The 26,504-nt window shown below is 44.5% G+C and overlaps 1 protein-coding gene across 1 annotated transcript; it reads right to left on the reverse strand.

The window, feature by feature from the left end:
* Window positions 1-25,950, reverse strand: LOC147605032 (single-stranded DNA-binding protein WHY1, chloroplastic-like). The gene is made up of 8 exons (XM_086794040.1): window positions 25,811-25,950; window positions 25,622-25,725; window positions 24,382-24,470; window positions 24,184-24,276; window positions 23,629-23,723; window positions 959-1,032; window positions 762-850; window positions 1-649 (listed from the first exon to the last, which is right to left on the reverse strand). Exons 1-8 carry the CDS (start codon window positions 25,855-25,857, stop codon window positions 542-544), a joined length of 699 nt encoding a protein of 232 aa, XP_086650166.1. The 5' UTR covers window positions 25,858-25,950; the 3' UTR covers window positions 1-541.
* Between the last annotated feature and the right edge of the window lie 554 nt (window positions 25,951-26,504).

The following is a 26,504-nucleotide window of genomic DNA, read 5'->3' on the forward strand; positions in this document are numbered from 1 at the left end:
TAAGGTTAAAGCATTTCTATTTTCTTCTCTACAAAACTAGTCAAGAAAACCACACCCTGCTGCTCAAAGCAAATGTAAACCTGTCCTCAGACCCACACATTATGACCAGAGGAACCCATGTTGGTATAATTGAAATAAGCAAGCAGCCAGCCTTACCAGGCACGGAGTTCTCAGTGTACAAAATTATGGTGCATAGCATGCATCATTACACCATAGCTATCCAGATTTTAGAATCCAAACCTCTGCAGCCACACCACCCCTTCAATTGTAGAAAAGAAGCCACATATGGAGAGGGAAGTCATGGCCAAGGATTTAAGGACAACTTGTGCCCGAACAAAACGTCGAAACATCTGGCAGTGATATTTACACACGCGTGATATTTGATATTTGATCAAAAAATCAAAAAAAAAACTGTATTTAAAAACTACCACCGCTTTCTCCATGATAAGCTACTCTCACCACTCCTGCTATGGATTGTCAACGTAAATGATACTGCTGGTTCTCCAGAGTACGCTGGATGCAGCTACCTCTCCATAGTGAGCTACTTTGCCCACTCCAGTTCTGGATTGACTTTACCGTTGGAAGCACCAAGTTGGATTAGAGAGGGATTCACGTATGCATGCCAACCCATTAAGTATGGTATGATGAACTATCCAGAAAAAAAACAGGCAGGTCAGTTTGTTAAAGGTATGACAATTGACAACAGGGAAGGACACCTGAGTAGACTTACATCAAAATATGAGACATTTGAATATACCTACATTGAAAGATGATCTCATTACAGCAAATTCTGCCTTTGTCACAGGCACCACAAAGCGCGCCTCCGTGTTCTCAAGCTTGTTCACAACCACTACAAAATTCAGGATCACACATATCATCGGTAAAAACCAAACATGGAGAATCCAGCAATATAACAAAACATGGATTATGTGAAATGAGGCATCATTGTCGATCTTACGCATGTTGAAGAAGAACCCGGTTTTGTCAGGCATGCCTTCCACTTTTAAAGTTTTCCTTACCATCCCAGCATTACTGAAAGACACATGGTATGTAGTTCTCTCTCTCTCTCTCTCTCTCTCTCTCTCTCTCTCTCTCACACACACACACACACAGGATGACACATGGATGAGGAAAGATGGAGACATACAAGATACTAAACTTTACAATAGAGAAAAAAGTCTCCCTCAGAAAAAATACCAAGAGCGATGGAGTGAATGGCTGTACAGTATGCATAGAAAAGGTGGAGTGGGCTGGTTGCACGCCATGTGGGTGAAGGCGAGAGAGCAATGATGCAAAAACCGCCCTTCAAGGCTGGTCGATTTCCTCCAAAACAGCCCATCGCCTTTGTATAGGCATTTTTACCAAGTGGTGGGCAGCCCACACGATTTGTGGGCTGCCCACACACTTGGGAGGGTGGCCCAATTTGCTCTCCACACCTCATTTATAAGGAACCCCCCTTTTATTAAGTATCTGCCCACCACCTTAGAAACAAAAATAATAATGACTCGATCGGGACACAACCATCATGTATAAGCTTGACCACACTAAAATGGGCACCAACAGGACCTCAAAGGACATGGGATCCACAACAGCAGGCAGAGCCTCATTGGCACATAACTTGATCACTTACAAGGCATGTCTTCTCATTATGTATATACATTGGACTAGCATCCATGGCTGTTATGCAAGGGATTGATGCCACTCATGTGATATTGTGGATTTGGCTTTCCGTTGGGACTCGTGCATGTGTACATGCTCAAAATTGCCTAGAGGATTGGTGTTACACCAAGTCTGGTACCTCGTGTACTTGCCTCAAACATGCTTATTTTGGTAGTCTCATGAACGGAGATTGTTTGTTGAATTGACATTAGACGCATAAATGAGCCAGAACATCCAATCCCTCCCTCAAATAATGTATATTAATCTTGGGAGAATCAAGTACATAGTGTCATGGGAATTTCTGACCAGGTTTCCATACCAATGCCTATGAATACAGTATTGCAAACAATATGGTTGTTGGTGAAGATCTTCAACTTACACTACCCTCTCGAGTACCCATGTTCCCTACCATCTGCTCTCTATTGTTCCACCCATACATGATAGAAACGATCTACAAGAGAGCACGTAGGACAAGAGAACTACATAGGGGAGGCCTCTTGCTACTTGCTTCCATAATTGAGCATTAAAGCTTACCAATTGCAAGTAGAATCGATGCCAACGGAAGTCTTACGAAAACTCTCAAAGTAACCTACAGCAACAAAGCCAAAAAAAGCTTTCTAGTCGCACTTGCACTTTACTTTTGTATTTATCCCTACCATAAAATGAAAACAACACTCCAAGGGCAAGAAAAAGGACAAAGTTGTGGTAGGAAAAACACGTTGCTGCTGCACAGTTGGCCTTGGCCAATCCAAGGCGGGAAATACTCAACCCCATGGTTGTCACGGTACGAAAATACGATACCGTACGGGAATTTTTGGTACGATATGAAATTTTCGGATACCGTACGATAAAATAAGGTTTTTATTTTTTACACTTACAACCTATGGAACTTCAAGCTTGAATATGAGGGACGGTTGGGAGGGGAGGAGTCTACAGTGCTTGAGGAGCCAGAACATGGATATGTGTCTCTCCCAGTTGGACCTCCCGATTGTCTCCAAAAAAGAACCTGGATGGGTAATGCAATACCAAAGGTCTCCCAGTGTAGCGTTTATGACTAAGGGACCGTCCTTGCACAAATATGAGTAGTGCATCTAGGGTGATAAGTTTAGGGACTCCTCTCTAGATTAAAATGACCATGTCCAAATCTTCTCTCTCGTACATGACTTGAGAATCTAATTGTCTAGCCCACCTATACCAGGGATCTCCAAGTGACGTAGCAAGATTCTCTCATCCTACCAATCAAGTGTACACTACCAGTCTACCTCGCCAGATTTTTTAGGTCTCTCAACAACCCCATATGGAATACACGAAAGTTACGAAGTATTGCGGACATTTGGGATCTTCGTTAAGCAGGGTTTCTATATTTTTTTAAGCCCAAAAAAAAACATACCGTACGAACCGTACGGTACAAACCCATTTGTACCAGTACGAGAAACAACTATGCTCAACCCAATAGTTTTACTGCAATCTACAAGAGAGCACGTAGGACAAGAGAACTACATAGGAGGAGCCTCTTGCTACTTGCTTCCATAATTGAGCATTAAAGCTTGCCAATTGCAAGTAGAATCGATGAAACCGGCCTTCAGAAATCTGACGAGCGGTGAAACAAACACTCGCACACAAAACACTTCATCACCCATGGGGACTTGGAAAAGGAAACAAACAAGGGGAGCTAGAGTGCTCCTGCGAATATTACAAGGACACCGATTGGCCCCAAAACACAGTGACGCCCCTTGCGGTATTTCTTTACATGATCAAAATTTGAGTACAGAGTACAACTTGTAGAATCCTCTACCAACAATAGGATCCCTCGCAGCTTTCACCCAGGACTTCCAAATAAGAACTCTCGCTATTACAGCACAACATTCCATAGAGAAGGCACACCTATACAACACCTCCCTACTTGAAAAGGTCTTCTCCATCTCTACCATCGATCCCACAAACCCTTTCCCAAACAGCAGTAGGGTTGAACCAAACCATATGTCCTTCCCTATAGTCACAGCTTGCATGTGACTTCAAGAAAACTATAACCTGTTCACATGAATCCAAAGACATGCTTTCCACATGAAACCAAAGACCTGTATCCGAAAAACCAAAGACCTGTATCCCACAAATCATAGGCCTGTTTCCTAGAGAGAGAAAGATAGAGGACGTGTCAAGCAATCCCTGAATACACATAAGTCCAAGACGAAGAGTAACAACACATCTCTTCCAAGAACATCATCCTGTGCATCTTAGCTTAATCCTCTGTATCCCAATCTCGTAAAACTAGACCTGCAATCCATGGAGAGAGAGAGAGAGAGAGAGAGAGAGGTCTCTCGGCTGTGTATTTCCTACAACCCCACCTGCTCGCAAGAGAGAGAGATAGAGAAACCCCTTGGCTGTTAGCCCCTCGGCGCCTCCTCAGCTCGCCTCCTTCCAAGAGAGAGAGAGAGAGTCCACTGTTCAGCTGTGCGCTTCTGTCCAGCCCAACAGTTACCTTGACATGTCTGCGCTCGCTGCTTCCACACATGTAGCCGCCAGCACCCGCACATGGCACTGCTCCACGCCGCAAAGAGCCTCCCACCTGGCGCCTCCTTCTGGCTGCCCGACTGGCTGCTCGTTGCTGCCCGCCTGGTCGCCGGTTGCTGGCTGTAGCCCAGCCGCCTGGTGCCCCTTTGCTGGCTGCAGCCCGCCTGGCTGCAGCCCATGCGTGCAGCAGTGCCTGCCTGTAGCCTATGTGCGCAGCAGCCGCCTGCGCCTGTACCACACGTACGGGCAGCAGCGCCAACTCCACACACGACCTGCATGACGACTCTGCCATCCTTCACCCCTTGTTAAAGATGCGACTCCGCTTTCTCAAAAACACCAAAAGCAAAACGCATGCTTATAATATATAAAAAAATTTAAGCCTTCAAAGGTTATTAAACCTTATAAACTTTAAAATCCCTTTTGTCCCCTTTCACACTTGGGCTGGCCACACATATGGGTTTCCTTTTTATATCCAACTGATGCTTGTCCACACTGTCCATCCCGTGCCCGTGCCCACCTGCTTGTTGTCCAGAGGGAAAAACACAGGGTCGTAACAATCGATGCCAACGGAAGTCTTACGAAAACTCTTAAAAGTAACCTCCAGCAACAAAGCCAACAAAAGCTCTCTAGTCGCACTTACACTTTACTTTTGTATTTATCCCTACCATAAGATGAAAACTACACTCCAAGGGTAAGAAAAAGTAACCTCCAGCAACAAAGCCAACAAAAGCTCAGGCTTCATAGTTGCAACTTTGGTCAAATTGCAAGGCTAAAGTGTGGTTTTTTTTTTGGCTTTGGTTGGCTGGCTTTGCCTGCTCTGGCGTTCAGCGTGTATACATTCAAGTAGCCCACATAGTCCTCTCCAATCCTGATGGTCACCCACTGACCTACCATAAGATGAAAACTACACTCCAAGGGTAAGAAAAAGGACAAAGTTAGTGTAGGAAAAACGACGTTGCTGCGCAGTTGGCCTTGGCCAATCCAAGGCTGTAAGTTTGAAGGTTATACTCAACCCAATAGTTTTGCTGCTGGTAATTGCCTATAATGTTCATCATGGAGATGGAGGATCCAAAGCTTGCAAAGGCCAAGCACATGAGAATATCATCACCATCCAGAGCAGCTGGGTACAGTATACTCTCAGGCCCTAGGTCAAGCTCCGCCATGCCCACAAAGTGAAAGGTTATTGTGGGCACCTTACGAAGCTCGCTTGCTGTCAATGGTACCTTGTAACACAGATCAGCCCCTGCCTCTTTTGATGCAAATGGATGTAAATGTGCAGTCTCCTTCACCATCACACCCACAACTGCCCTATACAAAGACTTCACCAAGTGTGTCAATGCTGTCCCATAATCAAATATAGTCTCCCCCATCCCCAGCTCAGAAGACTTCAAGGCATAATTAGGAACCTTAATCATGCTCTTCCCCACACTAATCCCTTGTAGCAATGTCATCATGAATCCTTATTTCTAGATATTAAATGAGAATGCCAGCCTATATTCTAGGTCTACATTGCTGAGTTGAAAATTCCACCTTTGCATAAGAATAAAGATTGAGGATTTCTTAGGATGCCCTTTTGGGGACCTTCGAAGCCTCCAAATGGTCATTGTCTAGGTCTCATAGGTTTCATCCACCCTTGGTACGTAGTAACATGCTCTCTCTCTCTCTCTCTCTCTCTCTCTCACACACACACACACACACACATTTATTCTAGGTTAGTGGAGGGCGAAGCGTAGGTCAAGGAGGCAAAGAGAACATGCAAGCACAAGTGGCTAGAAGGGAAGGTTATGACCATGAGGTGAGATGCCTATCACCGTCACGTTACCTAAACTCATGCTTGAATTTCATTTTTGAGAGGTGGAGCCAAGTTCTAAGTGAAAAATAGGGTAGCCAATTGGTTGCTTAATGTGTAAAAGATGAGATTAGTTGATTAATGTATATTTTTTAATCTTTGAAAAACCTTGAAGAGGTAATTGATAGCACCTCTTGATGACTGCATCGTCCCTGTACCGGCTGATTTATGTACTGTAACAGCTGAATGGAGGGTAGTACTAGATGATTTGAGGGTTGTACCTACTGTACCAGCCCATGTACTTGTTGTACCGGCTGAATGGAGAGTCGTACCTGCTATGCATGAAGACCCGTGGTTTTTGGGGAAGAATTAGTACCCCTTGACAGGTATATTGGGTTCCACATGTCAGAATGCGCAGCAAAGATGATGACTAGATCTGGGAACACAAGAGCAAACCTGCTTGATTACATTAATAATCATAAGTGGTTTGCAACACCCCCCTATGCACCGCGCCCAAGAACTTACATTGGTAAGCATTGGCTCTTTCACACTCTTGTGTGAAGACAATCTTGTTGGGGCATAAACACTGACTATTAGTGTAGTTAAATACACTCAACCTATCCACTTATGGAAGCAATCATGGGTCAAGAGCATGAGCATAAGTCAACATATTCTATAGATTCGTGTATTCGTGGAATCTATCTTGGAAGCAGTGAATTGGCTTTATTATGCATGTTGGGTATTCTCTTCTATATTGATATTATGGATCATTTCATCAAGCTCAAGATAACCTGTATGGAGATACATCTATTGGGCTTTATGACAAACTGGCCAAGAAAAGCTAGGTATTCCTTTCTTTTTCTTGCAAGATTGATACATAGGATTTTTGAATGCCTGATGTAAGATTCCTCCTCAGCTTGAATATCAAATAAGCCTCTACTTCAATCCCTTGTAATCATTTTAACGGGATCAATGCCTGTAATAGGAGAAATACGATAAAATGCCCAAATAAATGGTAAAGCCCCAGAACACTAAGATGCACAATTCTAACACTCTCTCTGCAGCTCATAGTGTGCAAGAGGTGGAAGAAGATAAGTCGATGAAGATGCAACGATGGTCCAGCATCGCGAATACTGAAATCGCCTCGGAGAGAGCACCCACCAACCTGTTTCCTTGAAACAAGATGCCACCACGAACAGCAAGAAACTTTGCTTGGCCATGAATTCCTACACAAGTGTGCAGTGAACTCCAAAAATAGATGATGAGCTGCTGGACACACCACACCCATAATCCCCAACAGTGGACAGAACACATCACGTCCCAAAAGCCTCTAACAATGAACTTAGAACAGATCCAGTTCATAATCTCTGTTGTACCAAAGATAACCATGTCCTGCAAGATGTCTAATGCTTGGAACTCCGAATCACGGTCCCCATGCACCAACAAAGTGGAGCTATAATCAGCCCTCTCTCCCGCCCACAAGCCTCTTCTGGCTAGAAGCACATGGGGAGAAACTGCATGTGTACTAGAGAAGCACACCATCTGGGGTCTCCTGAGCCAGAAGCACCCTAGGAGCCCTAGAAGTGGTACTAGAATCTGTATCACTATCCTGTGTCGTGTCTTTGCCTTTTCTCTGAGATGAAGCCTTACCCTTGGTCTTGTCCTTCTTCTTGGACAAGCAATCCTTGGACAAATGTCCTCTTTTCCCACAAGAGAAGCAGCGACCCCGACCTTTCATTTAAACTGAGGAAAGTGCCTGGTCAGAACTATTGACTGACACCTTCAACTTACCCTGTGAGATGAGAACAGACTCCTCCTCCATAAGTAGGGAGCTAAGATCATCAAAATCCAACTGAGTGGATGTGACCTGGCACCGCAAAGATCGAGAAATAACATCATAGTTCGGAGGAAACTTGGTGAGGATAAGAGCAGCCAGCTGAGAAGAAGACAAACCAGCACCCATCGCCAGTAACTGATCATGGATAACCTTGGCCTTCATGAGAAAAGACTGCATTGAATTGTCTTCAAGAAATAACAAGCCGTAGAGCTACCCCTGAGAGTTTGCACTACCGGTGAGACCTCCTCGGTGATGGTCCGTGAAGGAGCTGAGTTAGGGTTTAATGTGGGAGACATACACAGAGAAGAAGGGAGAGAGAGAGAGAGAGAGAGAGAGATGTGGGGATAAGTCAACTCATCGTATGTGTGTGTGACTCCCCTATCACACATGTATATTTGCTCTAGTACACATAGTGCACTTAGTACATTAAAAGTACTAAGTGTACTATGTACTATAAAACTTATGGGCTAGTACACACTATAAGGGTGGGCATAATGCCTTTACCCCAACAACCTCCCACTTAAAGGCAAAGTGCCCTTAAGTAAAGGAAAAGAAAAAATCAGCATGTACATGATAATATACAAGGCCATATCAAGGCTGAAACTGGCCTCATCCAATGTCCATCAAGTGTCTGCAATGAGCAAATCGCTCTGGAGGCAAACTCTTTGTCAACAGATCAACCGGGTTGTCATCCGTATGAATCTTAACAAGCTGAATTTGCTACCTCTCTAATGAAGTGATACTTCACATCCACGTGCTTTGTCTTTGCATGAAAGACAGGGTTCTTTGCCAACTGGATGGCACTCTGATTGTCACAATGCAACAATGGAATATCCCCTGTATAACCCAAATCAACCACTAACCGAGATTGCCATAATGCCTCCTTGCAAGCCTCTGTGGCTGCAAAATACTCGGCCTCTGTAGTAGATAAGGTAGTGCACTTCTGCATCCTGGATATCCATGACACAGCACCTCCTGTGAATGTAAACACATAACCGGTAGTAGACTTCCGGTTATCTGGATGACCGGCATAATCCGAATCCATGTAACCATGCACTAATGCAACCTGTTTGCCAAAGCAAATACACATATCCTGTGTGCCCTTCAGGTATCTCATGACACCTTTCACTGCTTCCCAATGCTTCTTGCCAGGGTTGGCCATGTATCTAGAAACCACTCCCACTGCAAATGCAATGTCCGCCCTGGTAGCAACCATGGCATACATGAGACTGCCACAAGCTGAAGCATATGGAATCTTGGCCATATCAGCCCTGCCACTATCTGACTGTGGGCTGTCCATAGCACTGAGTTTCACGTATGGAGGCAACGGAGTACTGATCTTCTTCCCCCCATCCATATTGAACCTCTGCAAAACTTTGCCAATGTATTCCTTCTGAGACAAATACAACACATGCTGATTTCTATCCCGAAGTATCCGCATACCCAAAATGTGATTTGCATCACCCAAATCCTTCATATCAAAGGTCTGATGCAGCCTCTTCTTCAAGGCATCCATCTCTTTACGAGATTTCCCGGCAATCAATATATCATCAACATACAAGATGAGGATCAATAGACTGCCATCCAAAGCTTTCTTGGTGTATAAGCAGTGATCTATGTCACTCCTCCTGAAATCCTGGGATTTCATGAATGTATCAAATTTATGACACCATTCCCTTGGTGCCTGTTTGAGCCCATAAAGACTCTTTTTCAGCTTGCATACAAGCTTCTCCTTTCCATTCACTGCATAACCCTCTGGCTGTTGCATATATATCTCCTCATGGAGATCACCGTGAAGAAAACCAGTCTTCACATCCATCTAAATCAAATCCAAATCATCATGAGCAACCAAAGCTAATACAGCTCTAAGTGTGGTCATTTTGACCACTGGAGAGAAGATCTCATCAAAGTCCACACCATATTCCTGCTTGAAGCCCTTAGCCACTAACCTGGCTTTGTATCTTGGCTTTGCATCAGGTGCAACTTTGAGCCTGTAAACCCACTTGCATGGCAAAACCTTCTTGCCTGTAGGCAAATGCACCAACTTCCATGTTCCATTTTTGTGCAGAGAATCCATCTCTGACTTCATAGCACGCTCCCAAAGAGCCTTGTCTGCCCTCTGTAAAGCCTCCTTATAACGTGAGGGCTCCCCACAGTCAGTGAGCATCAAGTAGTCAACCCCTGGAACAAACCTGTCAGGGATTCTAGAGGGTCTTGTGGACCTCCGTACCCAATGACCATCATTTGCAAGTTGCTGTCCAGCCTGCATATCACCTATTGGTGGCTCTTGTTCCATGCCATAAGATTGAAAGATCATGCCCGGTATCTCCTCTAACTGTGGGATATCCATAGGGATATCTTCTGCCATGTCTGGCTGTCCATTTGGACCATTTTCAGCACCATTAAAGGGCTGGTTTTGTTGCTGTAATGGCTGATTTACAGCCCTTGGTTGTTGTCCATGATGTCCATCATCATCAAAGATGACTCTGCCAGGCTCCTGTTGCCTTGCAGGCTCCTTATACATGCATGTTTCATCAAAAATGACATCATTGCTGCGTATAATCTTTCTATTCACTGGATCCCAAAGTCTATACCCCATTTCACCTCTGTCACCATGTCCTAGGAATATGCATTTGTGAGACTTAGGATCAAGTTTGGTGCGTATTTTCCTGCGTATGTGCACGTACGCAACACAACCAAACACTCTCAAGTGCTTGTAGGACGGAGGCTTCCCTGTCCATACTTCCTCTGGCACTTTCCCACCAAGCCTCGTGTTAGGTGACCTGTTTATAAGATGAACGGCTGTCATAACAGCTTCAGCCCAAAAACCATGAGGTAACGCAGCATGTGACAACATAGAACGGACCTTCTCTTGAATGGTCCTGTTCATCCTCTCTGCTGTCTCGTTTTGTGGAGGATCATAAGGAGTAGAGAGCTGCCTCTTGATGCCTTTAGCATCACAAAAGTCCTGAAACTGTTTGGACATATACTCTCCACCATTGTCGGAACGCAAAGCCTTCAGTGTTTTGCCAGTTTGATTCTCAACAAGAGCAACAAACTTCTCAAACACTGAGAATGTATCACTCTTCAAACGAAGAGGATAAACCCACACCTTGCGTGGGGCATCATCAATAAAAGACACAAAATATTTTGCCCCTCCCAAAGAAAGCTGAGGCATCTCACATACATCTGTATGCACAAGCTCTAACTGAGCATCTTTCTGTCCAAGAGCTTTCTTGTGGGGGCACTGGAGTTGCCTGCCATATATACAATGCTCACAAAACTGAAAACTTGAGAACTTTAGAGAAGACAAGTAACCAAAACGAGACAATTGCTCCATTCCTTTGACACTCATGTGTCCCAACCGGCTATGCCACATAGAGATTTCCGGCAGCTCGGTTGCATTTTTACATTAGCATGGTGACAAACATTAGCATGCATGAAGTAAAGATTGTCCACCTTAGAGCCTCTGGCAACAACCAGTGAGCCCTTACTAATCTTCCACTTTCCACGACCAAATGTGGTAACATAATCAGCATCATCAAGCTGTCCAGTAGAAAGCAGGTTCTTCTTGATCTCAGGCACATGCCTGACATCATGGAGCATAAGCTGTGAGCCATCTGAAAACACAAGCCTCACATCACCTCTGCCAAGAATCTTGCATGCATGGTTGTCACCCAAATAAACTACTCCTTCATTGCCAGCAGTATACCTGACAAACAAGTCTCTGCAACCTGTGACATGAAAGGAGGCACCTGAATCAATGATCCATGAGTGCATACCATGACCATCTCCTGCAAGAAGTGAGTGGGCATCAAGTGAAGACGTGAATAGGACTTCATCCTCACTGTCACCTGCATGTGACACATTGACTTCTTCAATCTTGACTCCACTTTTGCCCTTTGGCTTTGCATCTTTGGCTTCATCTTTGTCTTTGTCCTTTCCTTTGCCCTTTTCCTTTTGATCATTCTTCCATTTGTAGCATTGCTTTTTGATATGTCCCTTCTTGCCACAATAATGGCATTCCAAGTCCTTTTTGGAGCGGGACTTGCTCCTTCCCCGTTCTTGGCTTTTAACCCTTTGCTGGGATCTCCCACGTGCATTCATTGCATTGGACTTTCCAACAGAGTTGTTCTTCCTGTTCATCTCCTCTTGAAGGAGAGCACCCTCCACATCTGCATATGACAGCATAGCATTTGAATTGCTAGTGGCTGTCCTGAATGTGTCCCAACTCTCTGGCAAAGTGCATAAGAGAAAGGTGGCTTTGAACTCATCGTCCATTGCCAACTTTTGATTGATTACCTGGCTGACAACACCATTAAACTCATTTAGATGGACTGTCATAGACGCCCCTTCCTTCATTTGAAGACCTATGAGTTTCTTCAACCAATACACTTTGCTGGGCATACAAGTCCTGCAATCTTTACCACATTCCCCAAGCTGTCTTCTCTTCACGTATGCTGAAAAGTAAAGTGTCTGACACAGACAACATGATAGTGGATCTTGCTAGCTCATCCATGTCTTCCCATTCTTCAGCAGTAAGAGAAGCGGGCATTACACCCCTTTCTTTGATGGGCTTGTGCTGCTTCTTCTGGAGCAACACATTATAGCACTGGGTTTGCCAAATGTCATAATTATGTAAGCCTTCAAGCTTCTTGATGTGAAGCAATGAAGAGCTCTCACCTGTGGTTGCCATAGCAAGATGCAACCTTTGTCAATGCCTGACTCCCTGCAAGATGTGCAAACACTGCACCAAAAGCACACAAAGTGCTCACAGTTGTTCTCCCAAAGTTTATCTCCCACTGCGGAAGCACAAATGCAACTCTACTCCCACTGAATGTGATAAAATCACCAAAATCTGGTTGCTGCAGATTTATGACAGCACCTTAAATGTGCTCTGTTCCCCTTCCAAAGTACTGTACAACAGTACTAAGTGCTCACCAATGATGTACCAAACCTGTACCGACAAGTACAACAGCTGAAAATGAGCCTTTTCCTCACTCAAATCAATGTACAGCCATGCCAAAACTTGTACAAAGTTGTACCAAATCTGTACCAGCAAGTACAGTAGCAATAAATGCTCTCCTGGCTGTCCAAAAGAGTGAAAATCAGACCTTGACAGTCCCCACCACTGCATACAACAGTCCCGGACAGAAATTAGGCAAAAGCCCCTTGACTGCAAGTGGATTACTAAGGGTTCAAGGCATAAAAGTCTTCCCTGCTGCTTTGCCAAGCTCAACAAGCACAAAATCTTGAAAAGCCCCTTGATTCAAGATCAATTTCTGATCATGAATGGTACATTAATGCACATGAAGGCATCCAGAGTCTTCACAATGCTTCCCCCTGGCCACATATACATCCAATACATAAAAGCCCCTTGATTTACTGACACATTGAGTGCTTGACAGGCATCAACACATTGCCCAAAGCATCAAATGCCAGTGCCTGCATGCAAATCAATCCAATTGACACAAAAGCCCTTTGATTTGCACTGCAATTTCCTGCAATTTTGGCCCGAATGTGAGATTGCTCACATCATACAGCATGTATGAATGCCCAATGGCACAATTACATCAAAAGCCCCAAATTTTGACACCCAATTTCCTGCAAATTGAACCGAAATGTGACCGATGTCACCCAATGTTGCCAATTTTGCTCAAAATCTGAGCAATTTGGACCTGTACCTGCTCAATTGATGATTGTACCTGCTCGATTGCAAATCCCAAAAAAAAAATTGAAGCAAATACCTCTGAAATTTGTGATTTCTGTTGCAGAAAAAATGGGGGGTTTGTATTTGATGACTCGTATGAGATGCTGCTTCTGCTGTGCAGGTACGGATGCTGCTTCACGGCCTGCCAAGACACCTGTACTGCCCAGCGACGATGACACACATGGAGTCCTGCACAACAGTAAGCTCTGTACCCAAGTCAACTCTTGCACCTAGGTGCACCTCGCCTGTAGCAGCTAGGAGTAGCCTTAACCTGCAACCTCGGAGAGAGCAGCCCAAGACATGGGCACAGAGAGAGTCGGAGCTGTGTGAGATCGGGAGCAGCGGGCTGTAGAAGAAGCCTGAGCAGCGACGAACGTGGGCGCAGTATCGGGGAGGACACGCAGTTTTAATTTGGGAGCAGGCGAGGCAAGATGTTCCCGGACGGACGATAGCGGGCGGAGCCCTTGCGCTGTCGATTGAGTGTCCGCCTGAGTGTGAATGCCTGCCTGCCTGCACGCGCATATCCGCCCACCTGCCTGCGACTGATTCAACGCAGGGACACACAGTCGCTGCCCAACGCAGGGAAACACACTGGTTTCAACGCAGGGACACACAGTCGACCAGCAACCAGTTCTGCACACGCAGCACACAGGTCCGTACAGCACACGCAGCCTCTCTGCAGGGACAAAACCCTAGAAATATAACAGGTTCTGATACCAATTGAAGGAGCTGAGTTAGGGTTTAATGTGGGAGACATACACAGAGAAGAAGGGGGAGAGAGAGAGAGAGAGAGATGTGGGGATAAGTCAACTCATCGTATGTGTGTGTGACTCCCCTATCACACATGCATATTTGCTCTAGTACACATAGTGCACTTAGTACATTAAAAGTACTAAGTGTACTATGTACTATAAAACTTATGGGCTAGTACACACTATAAGGGTGGGCATAATGCCTTTACCCCAACAGTCCGCACAAGCGCCTTCGAGTCCCGATTCTCCCAGTCTTGTAATTCCACAGCAAATTCATCCTCCTAATCCTGAGTCCACCTCCTAGAGTTTTGAGGACGCTCGGGCTTCCTTTCAGTGCCCTGAACAATGTCCCACAAACCCTTGTGGATGAACCAGATCCGCATCTGAAGCTTCCAATGAGCGTAGTTGGGTCCTTTCAACTTGTCATCTTTGTTCCTACAGGGGGGAGCCATATCCACAGCAGCAAAGAAGAAATCTCAGCTCTCAAATACTTCTCTCAACTGCTTTCCCATGAAGCGAGGCACCAAGAACGATCAGCCCCCTCTCAAACCGTAGAGTTCTAGAGGCGGGACAACAACAAAACAGTCCAAGATCCACCGGGAACCTCCTACCGGAAGGGCAAGGACTCGTGGAGGAAGAAGAAAATGTACAGCCACTTGTCTGGCAACTCCACATGCAAGAGAACTCACCAAATCTAATGCCGGTGCAGAAAACACAGCCACAACTCCACCGTTTGCCTCTGTAGAAGAAAACGCAGCCACCAGAACTGGCTGGATAGCCTCTATGGGAGAAAACACAGCCAAAACACTTCAAGATCTGCTTCTGAAAAGCAAAACACAGCCTGTAGGGCTGGCCGACAGCAACCAAAAGAGGGCTGGACCAAAAGCGCAGCAAGGTACTGAAATCGCAGCAACTGTATGGACTGATCTGCAGCCAGAGAAGTGATGGAGGCAAAACGCACAACAGAAGTGGGCAGATTTGCAGGAGCAGCCTGGACCTAAGCGTATGATACCATGAAGGAGATAGCACAGGCGGTAGCAGAAACAGTAAAACATATGAGAACGTGCAAAGGAGATAGAGAGAGTTGGACAAGATCACCTTTTATAACAGCAATAAACCTTTACAATAGCAATGGCCAAAAACTGAGTGTTGAACTATGTGCAAGGGAATTGGATGAAGGAGTGAACTCCTTATATAGTGCATGAGTGAGCTCCTTATATAGTGCATGAGTGAGCTGGCCGACTGCCTCTAGGGCTGGCCAACTGCTCACAAGACAAATAAATAGGAGAAATACAATAAAATGCCCAGATAAATGGTAAAGCCCCATAACACTGAGATGCACAATTCTAACACATGGATCTTATGGATTATGGAATTGGCTTTTATATTCCACGTTTGGCGATACGGTTGGCTCTTGTGCCCGTATCTAGTGTGTTCTCTATCGAGACATGGTTGGCTTTTATGACCATGTCCAGGATATATTCATGGATATTGGTTATTGAGACACAGTTGGCTCTTGTACCTGTCTTGTGTCTAGCATGACTTTCTGGATTCCTCGAATGGGAGTATGGATGATTTGTATTTCTTTATGAAAATATGGACTTTTGGATCTCTCTCATCAGATATCATTTTATATATATAGAATTCAGATTGGCTGAATCAGGGCCTTGATTATTTGGCATATGGGAATCTATCTATGTATTTGATTGTTGTGCAGTTCAGGACAACTATTTTCAAAAGGTGGAGAAGATGTCACCAACCTTGGACATTTCCCAAGGTTTCATATGTGGCTGGCTTTTGGATGCCCAAAAGATTATGGATGTGCAAGCTTTGGAAATGGGGATTATCCAGTATCAAGGACCAGGCGCTCGAAACACTTTCTTAGATGAGGAAATGGGCATTGGAGCTTAAATGTCAAGTGGAAATCATGTATAGCAAGCTCCCGAGGATTTGGGAGAAATCTAGCATTGAAACATGTTCTACATGGTGCTCTCATACATTTCTAATAAGGTGGAATACCAAGGAACAAACTCCTAAAATCTAGGACTTACTATTTTTCGACAACCTCAGAAAGGAAATTCCGTTTGCATCATTACGTCAATAGGTTAAGCGAATGGGGGAACATGTCAACGCACATTTAGCATAAGGTCTACCAGTTTGGGATATTTTTAAAGGTAAAGATTATGAGAGGACTCATCACACTTGTCACTTCAACTATTGTGTGGCTCTCCACTTGTCATTATAACCTTCTCTTGCCATTTTATCTCATGGGAGGCCTAAATCTATAAATTGGAACGCTCTCTTCATTTGGAGGTGGCTCTCTTGCTGCAAACTAGCCTCTACCGTGTTGGTTGGCCGCATTCTTGTCAACTACTACTTGTGGAGAGTTCCTACACTCCTTGACTCTCCTCAATATAACGTTTCTTTATTTCTTTAGCCTCTTGATGGCTGCACCGACCCTATACCGACTGATTTATGTACTGTAACAACTGAATGGAGGGTTGCACCGGATGATTTGAGGGTTGTACCTACTGTACCATGTACCAGCCCATGTACTTGTTGTACCAGCTGAATGGAGGGTTGTATCGGCTGCATGGAGGGTTGATGAGGGTTGTACCTACTATACCAGCCCTTGTATTTGCTGTACCGACTAAATGGAGGAAGGCTGTACCGGCTAAATCAACGCTCTTGCATGAAGACCCATGGTTTTTGGGGAAGAATTAGTACCCCTTGAAAGGGATAATGGCTTCTACATACATACTTTATATGTTCATGGATTCTTGGTCATGAGATGGACAACCCTATTGTATATTTGTTTATGGTGTATATGAATAGTCCCGCAAAAACCCCTGTTATGGGTGAGCCCTCAAGGCTTGCACAGATTTCAAATACTTCTTGGTAATAAAACTATCTGAGGGCGCCCGCCGGGGGGAGGGGTGCAATTCTGGCCCTAGTGCAGTGTCACATGTGCAAGCTCCATTTTCAGCATTGTGGATGTTTTGTCCAGCTTTTAGCCTATGTGCTAGGAATCAACACACAACACACAAGAGTCCTAACTACTACTCCATATTATGTACAAGAAATAAGTGTTACAACTATACTACTTAAAGTACAAAAGGTGGCTGAGATTGCAAACAGCAACTCGCAATTCAACAATGTTGAAGATGTACCTATTTGGCCCTCCTAGCTCCATTTCACATGATGGAACCCTTGCTCGGACACTAGACAAGTGGAAGAAGGCACGGGGACAGGGATAGGGACAGGGACCGTAAGGTTTGCTCAAGAAAAAGTACCAATCCTAGTCAAAAAGCAAGAAAAAGCAAAAAGTCAAACTAGGTTGACCGTGAGCCAAGGGCACCATTGGCAAGAGGAGACTGAGCTGCACCAAAAAGCTAAAAGCCGCTTTTTCAAAAAGCAGCTCTAGTGCCAAAAAGCAAGGCCCTGAAGTTAGAAAAGCAAAGTTAAAGAACTTTGACAAAAGTGAGTAATATTTTATTATAAAGTGGAAAGCAAAGAGAAAAGGCAAAAGCAAAAGCTTGGTTAAGCTTTTGGCAAAAAGCAGAGCCCTCTTCAAGTATAAAAAAGGCTTGAACCTCTTTTGTAGCATCATGAAGGAGATCGTGGAGTGTGTGAAGACCATCTTCATCGTTACCATCACCATCATCAAGCTTTTGAAAAGCGCCCTCTTTTTGTGCAGCCTGCACGTGTGCGCACTGCCTACCTCTGCCAGAACCTTCGCCTTCTCCTAGCGGGTCTTCAAGGCTGATCGCTTGCAAGGAAAGGACACATGTGCTAATCGTTGATATCTGAGGCTCCCGGGCTGAAAAGCATCCTTCTTACATGGCATCAAAGATCTCATACCTTGACATCGACTCCTTGGGTTTCTACACCGACTTATTTGTTTGATTTTGTATTCATTGGTTGTATTGATCCTAGCCAGCATGCCCGTGGATTGTTCCTGAATAAATTCCTGAAAGGGGACGAGGCTTGTCCCCGCTCAATGTGGTGTACTATGCAAAGTTCCCTCTCTCTCTCTCTCTCTCTCTCTCTCTCTCTCTCTCTCTCTCTATATATATATTTTTATATATATATATATATATTGGATACGTGGTTCAGCTGGGCTTACAAAAGATCTCGTTGGCTAGCCCACACCTTCAGAGAAACGCTTTCAAGAGAGACTAGCACAAAGAATTGCATATGATTTTGACGATTATTAGGTACGTATATATACCTATCTTATTGCTAGTCGACGTTTTCTTTTAAAAAGTTCCATTCACAACTTTGCAAAGAGCTCGACATTTATTCAAAAATGACCAAGGTACCCACACCTAACCAAGGATTATCTGTGATAGAACCACAAGGAATTAGGGTTACACCCACATAATTCAAAAACCCTAACAAGAGTTTCATACATCCGATGTCATACGCATCGCATGACCATAAAGAACTGCGACAAGCGACTCACCACCCAACCTTAGGTTCAGTGCCTCGAACCACCCCCGAGCCTGATGTCACGTGCACCTTGCACTGGGTGTAACATGCAAAAGCTTCGGGGGAGATCGGTAACTTCAATGCTCAGAAAATCAGCACACTTGTCGCGACGAAATTAACACACAAAACTGAATGTATATGTGCAAAAAAATAGAGAGAGAGAGAGAGAGAGAGAGAGGGAGAAGAGGACACAGTATTGGGTCCGGAATACCCTCTGTAGGGCCCCCACCAAGAATGGTGTATTTGCTTTTATTAGAATGATGCAAATCTGAAAATAAAAGACTGACTGAACCTGTTTTGGCTGAGATAGATCTCTGCCCTTGACCTTCAAATCTTCACCCTTGCATTAGCTTCTACCTTGGCTGTCCTGGCCCTTGAGTAGCTACAGCACTTTGTGAATTATGAGATAAATGAACTGATTTATGTCTTGGGTATTTATACCCTCAACTGTATGCAGTCGGCCAGCTAATTTTCCCTCCACGACTTGTTTATTCCGCATTAAATGCTGGTTTTTTATGTGTGTTCACCCTTGGGCTGTCTGGCCACTGGAGGGCTGCTGTCCAGGCCTGCGCAGGCTGCTGGGCAGCCCCTGGGCACTGGCCGACTGGCTGCTGGACAGCCCTTTGACCTGGCCACCTGGCTGGGCTGGCCCAAAGGCCTTGTCGGCTGCCTGGCCAGGCCCCTTAGGCTGGCCGACAGCCTGCCCAGCCCTTCCTTGGGCTGGTGGGCAAGTCCTGGGGCCTGCCTGCCCCTTGGGTGGCCCATAGCCTTCCCCGTGCCCATAAACTGTTCTTGGGGCAGCCCTATGGGCTGGCCCCATTCCTACCTGCAAATCCTACTTCTACACAATCGCCTGACATCTGGTCACAGACCAAACATACAGAGCAACTGACATCATTCCAAAGGGAGACTCACAACGCGGACTGGCACTGTTTCATGTGCAGGACAACGCACACCTGACCTTGGACGCATGTGCAGGACAATGCACACCTGACCTCGGACGACTGGAGTGGAACCCTGGCTGACTCGTCCCGGACTGGGCTCACATGGGACCAGTTTTCCACCCCAGGTCCTGCACCTTCTATACAGATATGTCTACGTGGCATCCAATTGTGGGATGCACGTGACATCCCCTTCTGCTTAACTTTGACGGAAGCTGCATTATAGCCTCCAAATAATCCGTCAATAACGCCGCATAGTCGTCGAAAAACTTTTTGTCAAGCCATACCACTTTGTGGGTCCCTCGGCTCTGAAACTTTGTGAGGAACTGTCTTTGCCTTCGGCCTGAGCCATGCTTGAAGCGGTGCAAAAGAATCCGTTCGGGAACCATAACTTCAGCTTCATCAATGATATCTGGTTCCGCCTCGTCTTTAACTTCTGAAGGGATCGGACCTGCATATGGTTTTAACCAACTAACGTGGAACACATCGTGCATAGTCCAACTCGGAGGTAGCTTCAACTTCATTGAAACCTTGTTAATCTTTCTCTAGATGGGAAAAGGTCAAAAGCTCTTGAATGACAACTTTGGGCATCGCTTGCCCACCTGTTTCAACCTTTGCTTCATAATCCGAAGATACACCCAATCCCCTTCCGAAAACTTCATATCCCTTCAGTCTTTATTAGCCTGTCGAGTGTAGGCCTCTTGCGCTTTAGCCAACCTTTCCTTTACTGACTCCAAAATCTCCTAGTAAGACTCCGTCATCTATTCGCTTCAGGAACTGAAGACGAGGTCCTAGTCAATAGTGACTGGAATGGTCTTCCAAACGCTGCCTCATATGGAGTCTTGCCAATAGCTGAAGAAAAAGAATCATTCAAAACAGCTTGAACTAAAGGCAAATATGATTCCCACTTACCTTGCTGATCGTGGACATAACACTTCAGCAGCACATCAAAGGCCAACTAGTTGTAGGTTTTTGTCTCACCGTCCGTCTGTGGGTGAAATGCACCGGAAAAATTTAGTACCAAAGTTATCAAACAATGCCCTCCAAAAATGACTGGTAAACTTGACATCTCGGTCTAACACTATGGTCCTAAGAATCCCGCCAATCGGGTACCAATGTCGAATGAACAATTGGGCAACATCCTTGACGGTCACATTGGCCCTACATGGAATAAGCATAACAAATTTGCTAAATCTATCAACTATAGTTAAGCACTGAGTATTACGCTTACTCGGACTGGGGGGCAGATTCGTGACAAAATTCATCGAAATATCTTAGAAAGGTCCCTCAGGAATTGGCAAGGGCTGTAACAATCCTATCTTCTTCCCACGAGGAGCTTTCACCTTTTGGCAAATATCACAGTGTTGTATATATGAAAACGCATCTCGCCTCATCTTTGGCCAATAATATTGCCGTTCCAATTTCTCCAAAGTCGAATTCATGCCTCTATGACCACCAGTAATGGCGTCATGGGCATCACGGAGAAGAGCTGCCCTGAACGACTTCACAACACATAGTCGACCTTTGTAAAAAAGCCAACCATCGCGTATCAAAAAGTGGCAAGGTCTTGTGGCATCCAATGCCTATTCCCACTGTGTACCGAATTCCTCGGAATCCGCGTACGTGTGCTTCATGTCACCGCCTGACATCTGTTTAGACCAAACATACGGAGCAACTGACATCATTCCAAAGGGAGACTCACAACACGAACTGGCACTGTTTCATGCGCAAGACAATGCGCATGACCAAACATACGGAGCAACTGACATCATTCCAAAGAGAGACTCACAACGCGAACTGGCACTGTTTCATGCGCAAGACAATGCACACCTGACCTTGGACGCATTTGCAAGACAATGCACACCTGACCTCGGACGACTAGAGTGGAACCCTAGCTGACTCGTTCCGGACAGGGCTCACATGGGACCAGTTTTCCACCCCAGGTCCTCCACCTTCTGTATAGATATGTCTACGTGGCATCCAAGTGCGGGATGCACGTGACACTAGGGTACACAGTGACACCCTGGCACTTTCATCAGTGCAACATTTGTACAGCAGTAATACCTTTTTTTTGGAAATATTTGTCATACATTGTGACCCCTTTGTGAGCCCTCGGTCCTGGGGTGGGGGGGGGGGGGGACAGCCAGGCACAAGCTATGTAGGTCAGTCTCCGAGCCATAGAGGTCAGTCTGGAGTCAATCCTCTTAACCCATTTGGAGAATTCATCAGATAAGTGCATGTAGCAGTCAGCCTTCGCAGCATTTATGACAGTAGGCTTGGCAAGCTCATGGCAATTATACCTCAGGTGTTACATGCACTAAGGTTGATCGTGGTAACGCACAACATGGCCTTCTTTATACCTTTATGTGGTGAGATATTTAGCATCCAATTCACAGAGCAGAGACAGAGAAGAGAAATAGATGACAGAGTATTGGTTCTCAATTACCCACTCAAGGGCCCCCTCTACATGCACGAGTATTTGCTTATACTAATTCTTTGGAGAACTGATGTACAATGCTTGAGAACAAGCGATATGACTACCCAACGCAAGGACGAGGAAGACCATACGTTGGCTAAGTATCCACCAATCCAAGGCACTACATAATACTCTTTAGGGCAACTTATGCAAGACCAAAATAGCTATAGGACTGCACATATGCTAGCTGAGAATGGAAGAGGAGGTTCAATGTTAGCCCGAAGAGGATAGAATGCCGTTTCCTAATTTGTTGACTAAGAACTGCTTGGGATCTGCTAATTTGTGTAATGACTTAAATGGAAATCAACGCTTGCTTATATAGTCCCTCCAGTAGCTGGTCGGCCAGTACTGTTTAGGCCAAAATATGTGAAATATCCCCAAAAAATGCTGATTAAATGTTTTAAGCCAGCGTTAAATGATACGCTTCTTTTTTATGCTAGCCAACTTGTTGGTTGCCTACCCAAAGGCTGCTACCAGCTCCCTAGGCTGCCCCATATGCTTGCCGACAAGGACTCATGATCCCCTCTTGCTGTCGACTATCTCTAATAGAGGTTCAGAGCTGTAAGCAGCCCTTAACCACACTGCTGACACGTCCACCAGCCATAGGTGCCAACCTTTGGCTAGCCCATGGCATGCCATCTTGTCTCATAAATACTACCACATGCTCCTAATGCAACCCTATTGCTAAGGCTGACTACTACATGCACCTATCTGATGAATCCTCCAAGTGGGTTAAGAGAACTAACTCCATACTGACCTCTATGGCTCGGAGACTAACCTACATAGCTCGTGCCTGACTGTCCCTGGACTGATGACCTCTAGTTATTGCTCTTCTGATACATCCTACAATGCTGGACCTACATATTGCTTCAACCAAGAAACATGAAAGACATTGTGCATGGTCCAACTTTCTGGCAACTTTAACTTTAAAGAGACATCACTTAACTTTTGAATGACGAAAAATGGGCCTTCAGAGACAAGACTATATCCCTCACATCATCTCTACCGATCTGCTAACATGAATGACATATTGAACTTTACATTGGGCAACAGATCCAACTTATGTAGGCACTTGATCACAAGCAAAACTTTGCGAGCTCCAACACATGACAATCAACTTGCTTAGACTCTTAGCATCAACATCTATATCACCCATTCAATCTCCAAATAAGTATGCATAACCTGATATACTAATTTGTAAAGCTTCATAGCATCAAACTTAAGTAGCATGCAAAGACATGAAAGGACTGTACATTCTTTGAGAGCCATGATATTGATACTTGAAGACTTAGCTTGGCTTAAATGATATTGATACTTTGAAGATATAAGCTTGGCTTAAATGTCACTAACAACCATCGCAGAAGACATTATATTGATACTTGAAGACATTAGCTTGGCTTAAACGCCACTAACAACCATCGCGGAACTAAAGCCAAAAAGATGCTTGGTAGATGTCACATACCTTGAACCCATGTGTGGATCGTGGAAGAACTCACAAGTTTCAGATGTCGTAAGCCCCAATAGCCCACCCAACTCAATAACAGAGAGAGCAAAAATCTGCCACAACACAAAAAATAAATACACTTGCCAAAATATCCATGATTTATTAAGCATTGAGCCAAGGCTACCATTGCTTGTAGCTCGGCAACAACCATGCATCATTTGTGATAGTTGTGCCATGCCCACGAGTCATTTTTGAATGATTAAGCTCGCCACAATGTTTAGGCTGTATTACACATAAATCCCCGCCCAAGTGACAGCAAGCGGAACTTGGACGAGCAAGATTGCATGTCCAAGCCACACAAGCAATAATGATAAGTCCCCCCCATGGGTGCTTCCTTTATGTGTAACCAGCTTTAGGGACCAGATGCAAGTCATCAACCTACATATGCCCAAGGAAAAAATATTATCCAAGTTCACCCTCAAGCTAACTTTAGCTTATGTCTTCCCTCTAATTGGTATTTAATTGCATTTCTATAGTAACCCACCCTTGGGCCACAGCAGTAACATAAGATACCTGTTTCCGACTCCAATCGTACTGACGTGGGCCTGTTGATGGCGCAAACTCCATAAACACAGAACCCTCTCTTTCCAAGATGATAGCGCCAGCCTGTTAGAAGACAAACATAACTGAATGGACTTTAGCCACATGAAATAAACTTCAGAACTTATAAAGCTTGATATACAAAGGCTGTAGAGAAGCGTTTGGTCTTACCTCATTGGTCTTGAAAACTGGCCTCCCAGGGGCAATTGACAGTGCAGATTTGCCTTTGTAAAAGGTATGTTGCGCGAATATTTTCGTGGCTATACAAGGAAGCCAAGTCAGAGAGGAAAAAACAATATGTGTAATATAGAGAGTCTGGCATGTGGAAGCTAAAGAACAGGCAGAAAGCACAATACAAGATATCCATTTATACAAAGACACACACAAATTACAATAGGCAAAATATAAAGACTCCTACTTGTTTAAGGCAATAAAAGAAACAAGAAATATATGATGACACAGACAAGAACGTAGCATTCCAAAGAAAACACAAGCCATTAGAAGCAAACATAATGTGTACAAAGAAGGCCATCATATGTAGAAAATATGTTTGCTTGTCATCCACGACCAGATACTAAAGGCATGGCATGCTTGCAAAATCATAGAAAATTATGCAATGATCATAATACAGACGATCCACCCACCGTATGTAGAAAGGATGATCCACCGTATGTAGAAAGGATGCTTACCATCACAGCCATGAAAGGTATGAAAGAGATTAAACTGGTTCTAGCACATGCACCACTCATACATGCGTTCTTATATCCAAAGAAAAGAAATGCACAAAAGACATCCGAGACACACAACCACACTGCTCCACAAGCAAACCCATCCAAGCATACGTCTGTCAAAGAACATGCACACAACATAGTAAACAACAGTTATGCTCTGACATGGAACAACTTGTATGCCACCACATTCAAAACAACAACATCGCAGGCTTGTAGTTCCTACACTTGTTTACTAAGTAGAGAACGCATTGATCAAAATAAGAAAGAATCCATCTTCAGGGCGCCATTACTAAAAGAGTTTTTAACTAAGCAGACTCCACTTGAAGAATACATCATGTGTAGAGGGCATGCTTATAGGCATCACTATTCCCTTTAGGGTTTTATAATTGAGCAGAAAGTGCATTGCCCAAAATACAAAATAATCCTTACCGTCACTAAAATGCAGAAAAGCCCCATCAACACCATTAGGGCTTCTAGCAGGAAACACATGAATCAAAACACAGAAGAATCTAGCAAGGGTACAACCATCACTAAACTGACAGAAAACCCCTATCAACATCATTGGGGTTCTTTACTAAGCAGAAAACACATTAGGACCATGCTTGCCATCACTAGGATGACAGAAAGATCCTATGCAAGGCTCGGTGAACAAAGTACAAAAGAACCATGGGGGCGTTTACCGTCAGTCTGGCTGGAGGCGGTCACCGTGCAGAAGGGCCTCTGAACCTCCAGACTTCTCACAGAAGACATGTTCTGCATACGAAGCGAGACCCCGAGCCATTTGCTGAGATGAAGAAACGTTAGACATTAGGGTTGGTTATCAGAACTGTAAACACGTAAGCTTTCCTGCCTGCAGAACACAGAAAAACCTTCTCGCATAGCTCAAGACGGCCGGCGCCTTCAAGACCATCGACATCGCGAGTGTCTCCTTTTTTTACAGGGGGAATATAAATGGTGGTACATTATGGGGTGGTAAGATGAATTTAATTTTATGGCTTAATAATAAAAACCAACCAGGACGAAGGAGGACTAAGGTAAAATCTTGATTAATAATATAGGGAGTAGGCATCTAGTGTTCACTAGCAATCTTCCCCACACCCAAAAAAAAAACTTGGTTTATTTTTAACTTCTTTTTCAATTCCCTTGTCCACCTCTCCTGCTTCCTTAGTTTCTTTAATGATTTTTAAGGAAGCACCTTTCTTCGAAGACTTAGCAACTCGACTTGGATTCCTTCGAGGAGGACTCTAATCATCATCTACCTCTTGCACTTTCTTCCTCTTCTTGGTGCTTGTCACTTCTTGGCTTTGTTGCCTGGCAGGTGTGCTCTTAACATGTTTTGCACACTTTGGATGTGGTGTTTCCTTTTATGTGTTTATAATAATCTAAACACATCGACATATATAAGACAGATTGCTCTCAAAAGAGCATAATTAAAAAAGTGGAGAGAGATAAAATAAGACTTACACAATCTTTGGTTGGCCACACAATGATGTATTCTTTAGTTTGATTTAGCTTGTCGTCGATATCACCTTCTTCGAGGGGAAAAGGACGAGGAACTTCTCC

Source organism: Cibotium barometz, chromosome 60 (genome assembly GCF_041138505.1).
Source record: "Cibotium barometz isolate CiBa-2024 chromosome 60, ASM4113850v1, whole genome shotgun sequence".
NCBI lineage: Eukaryota > Viridiplantae > Streptophyta > Polypodiopsida > Cyatheales > Cibotiaceae > Cibotium > Cibotium barometz.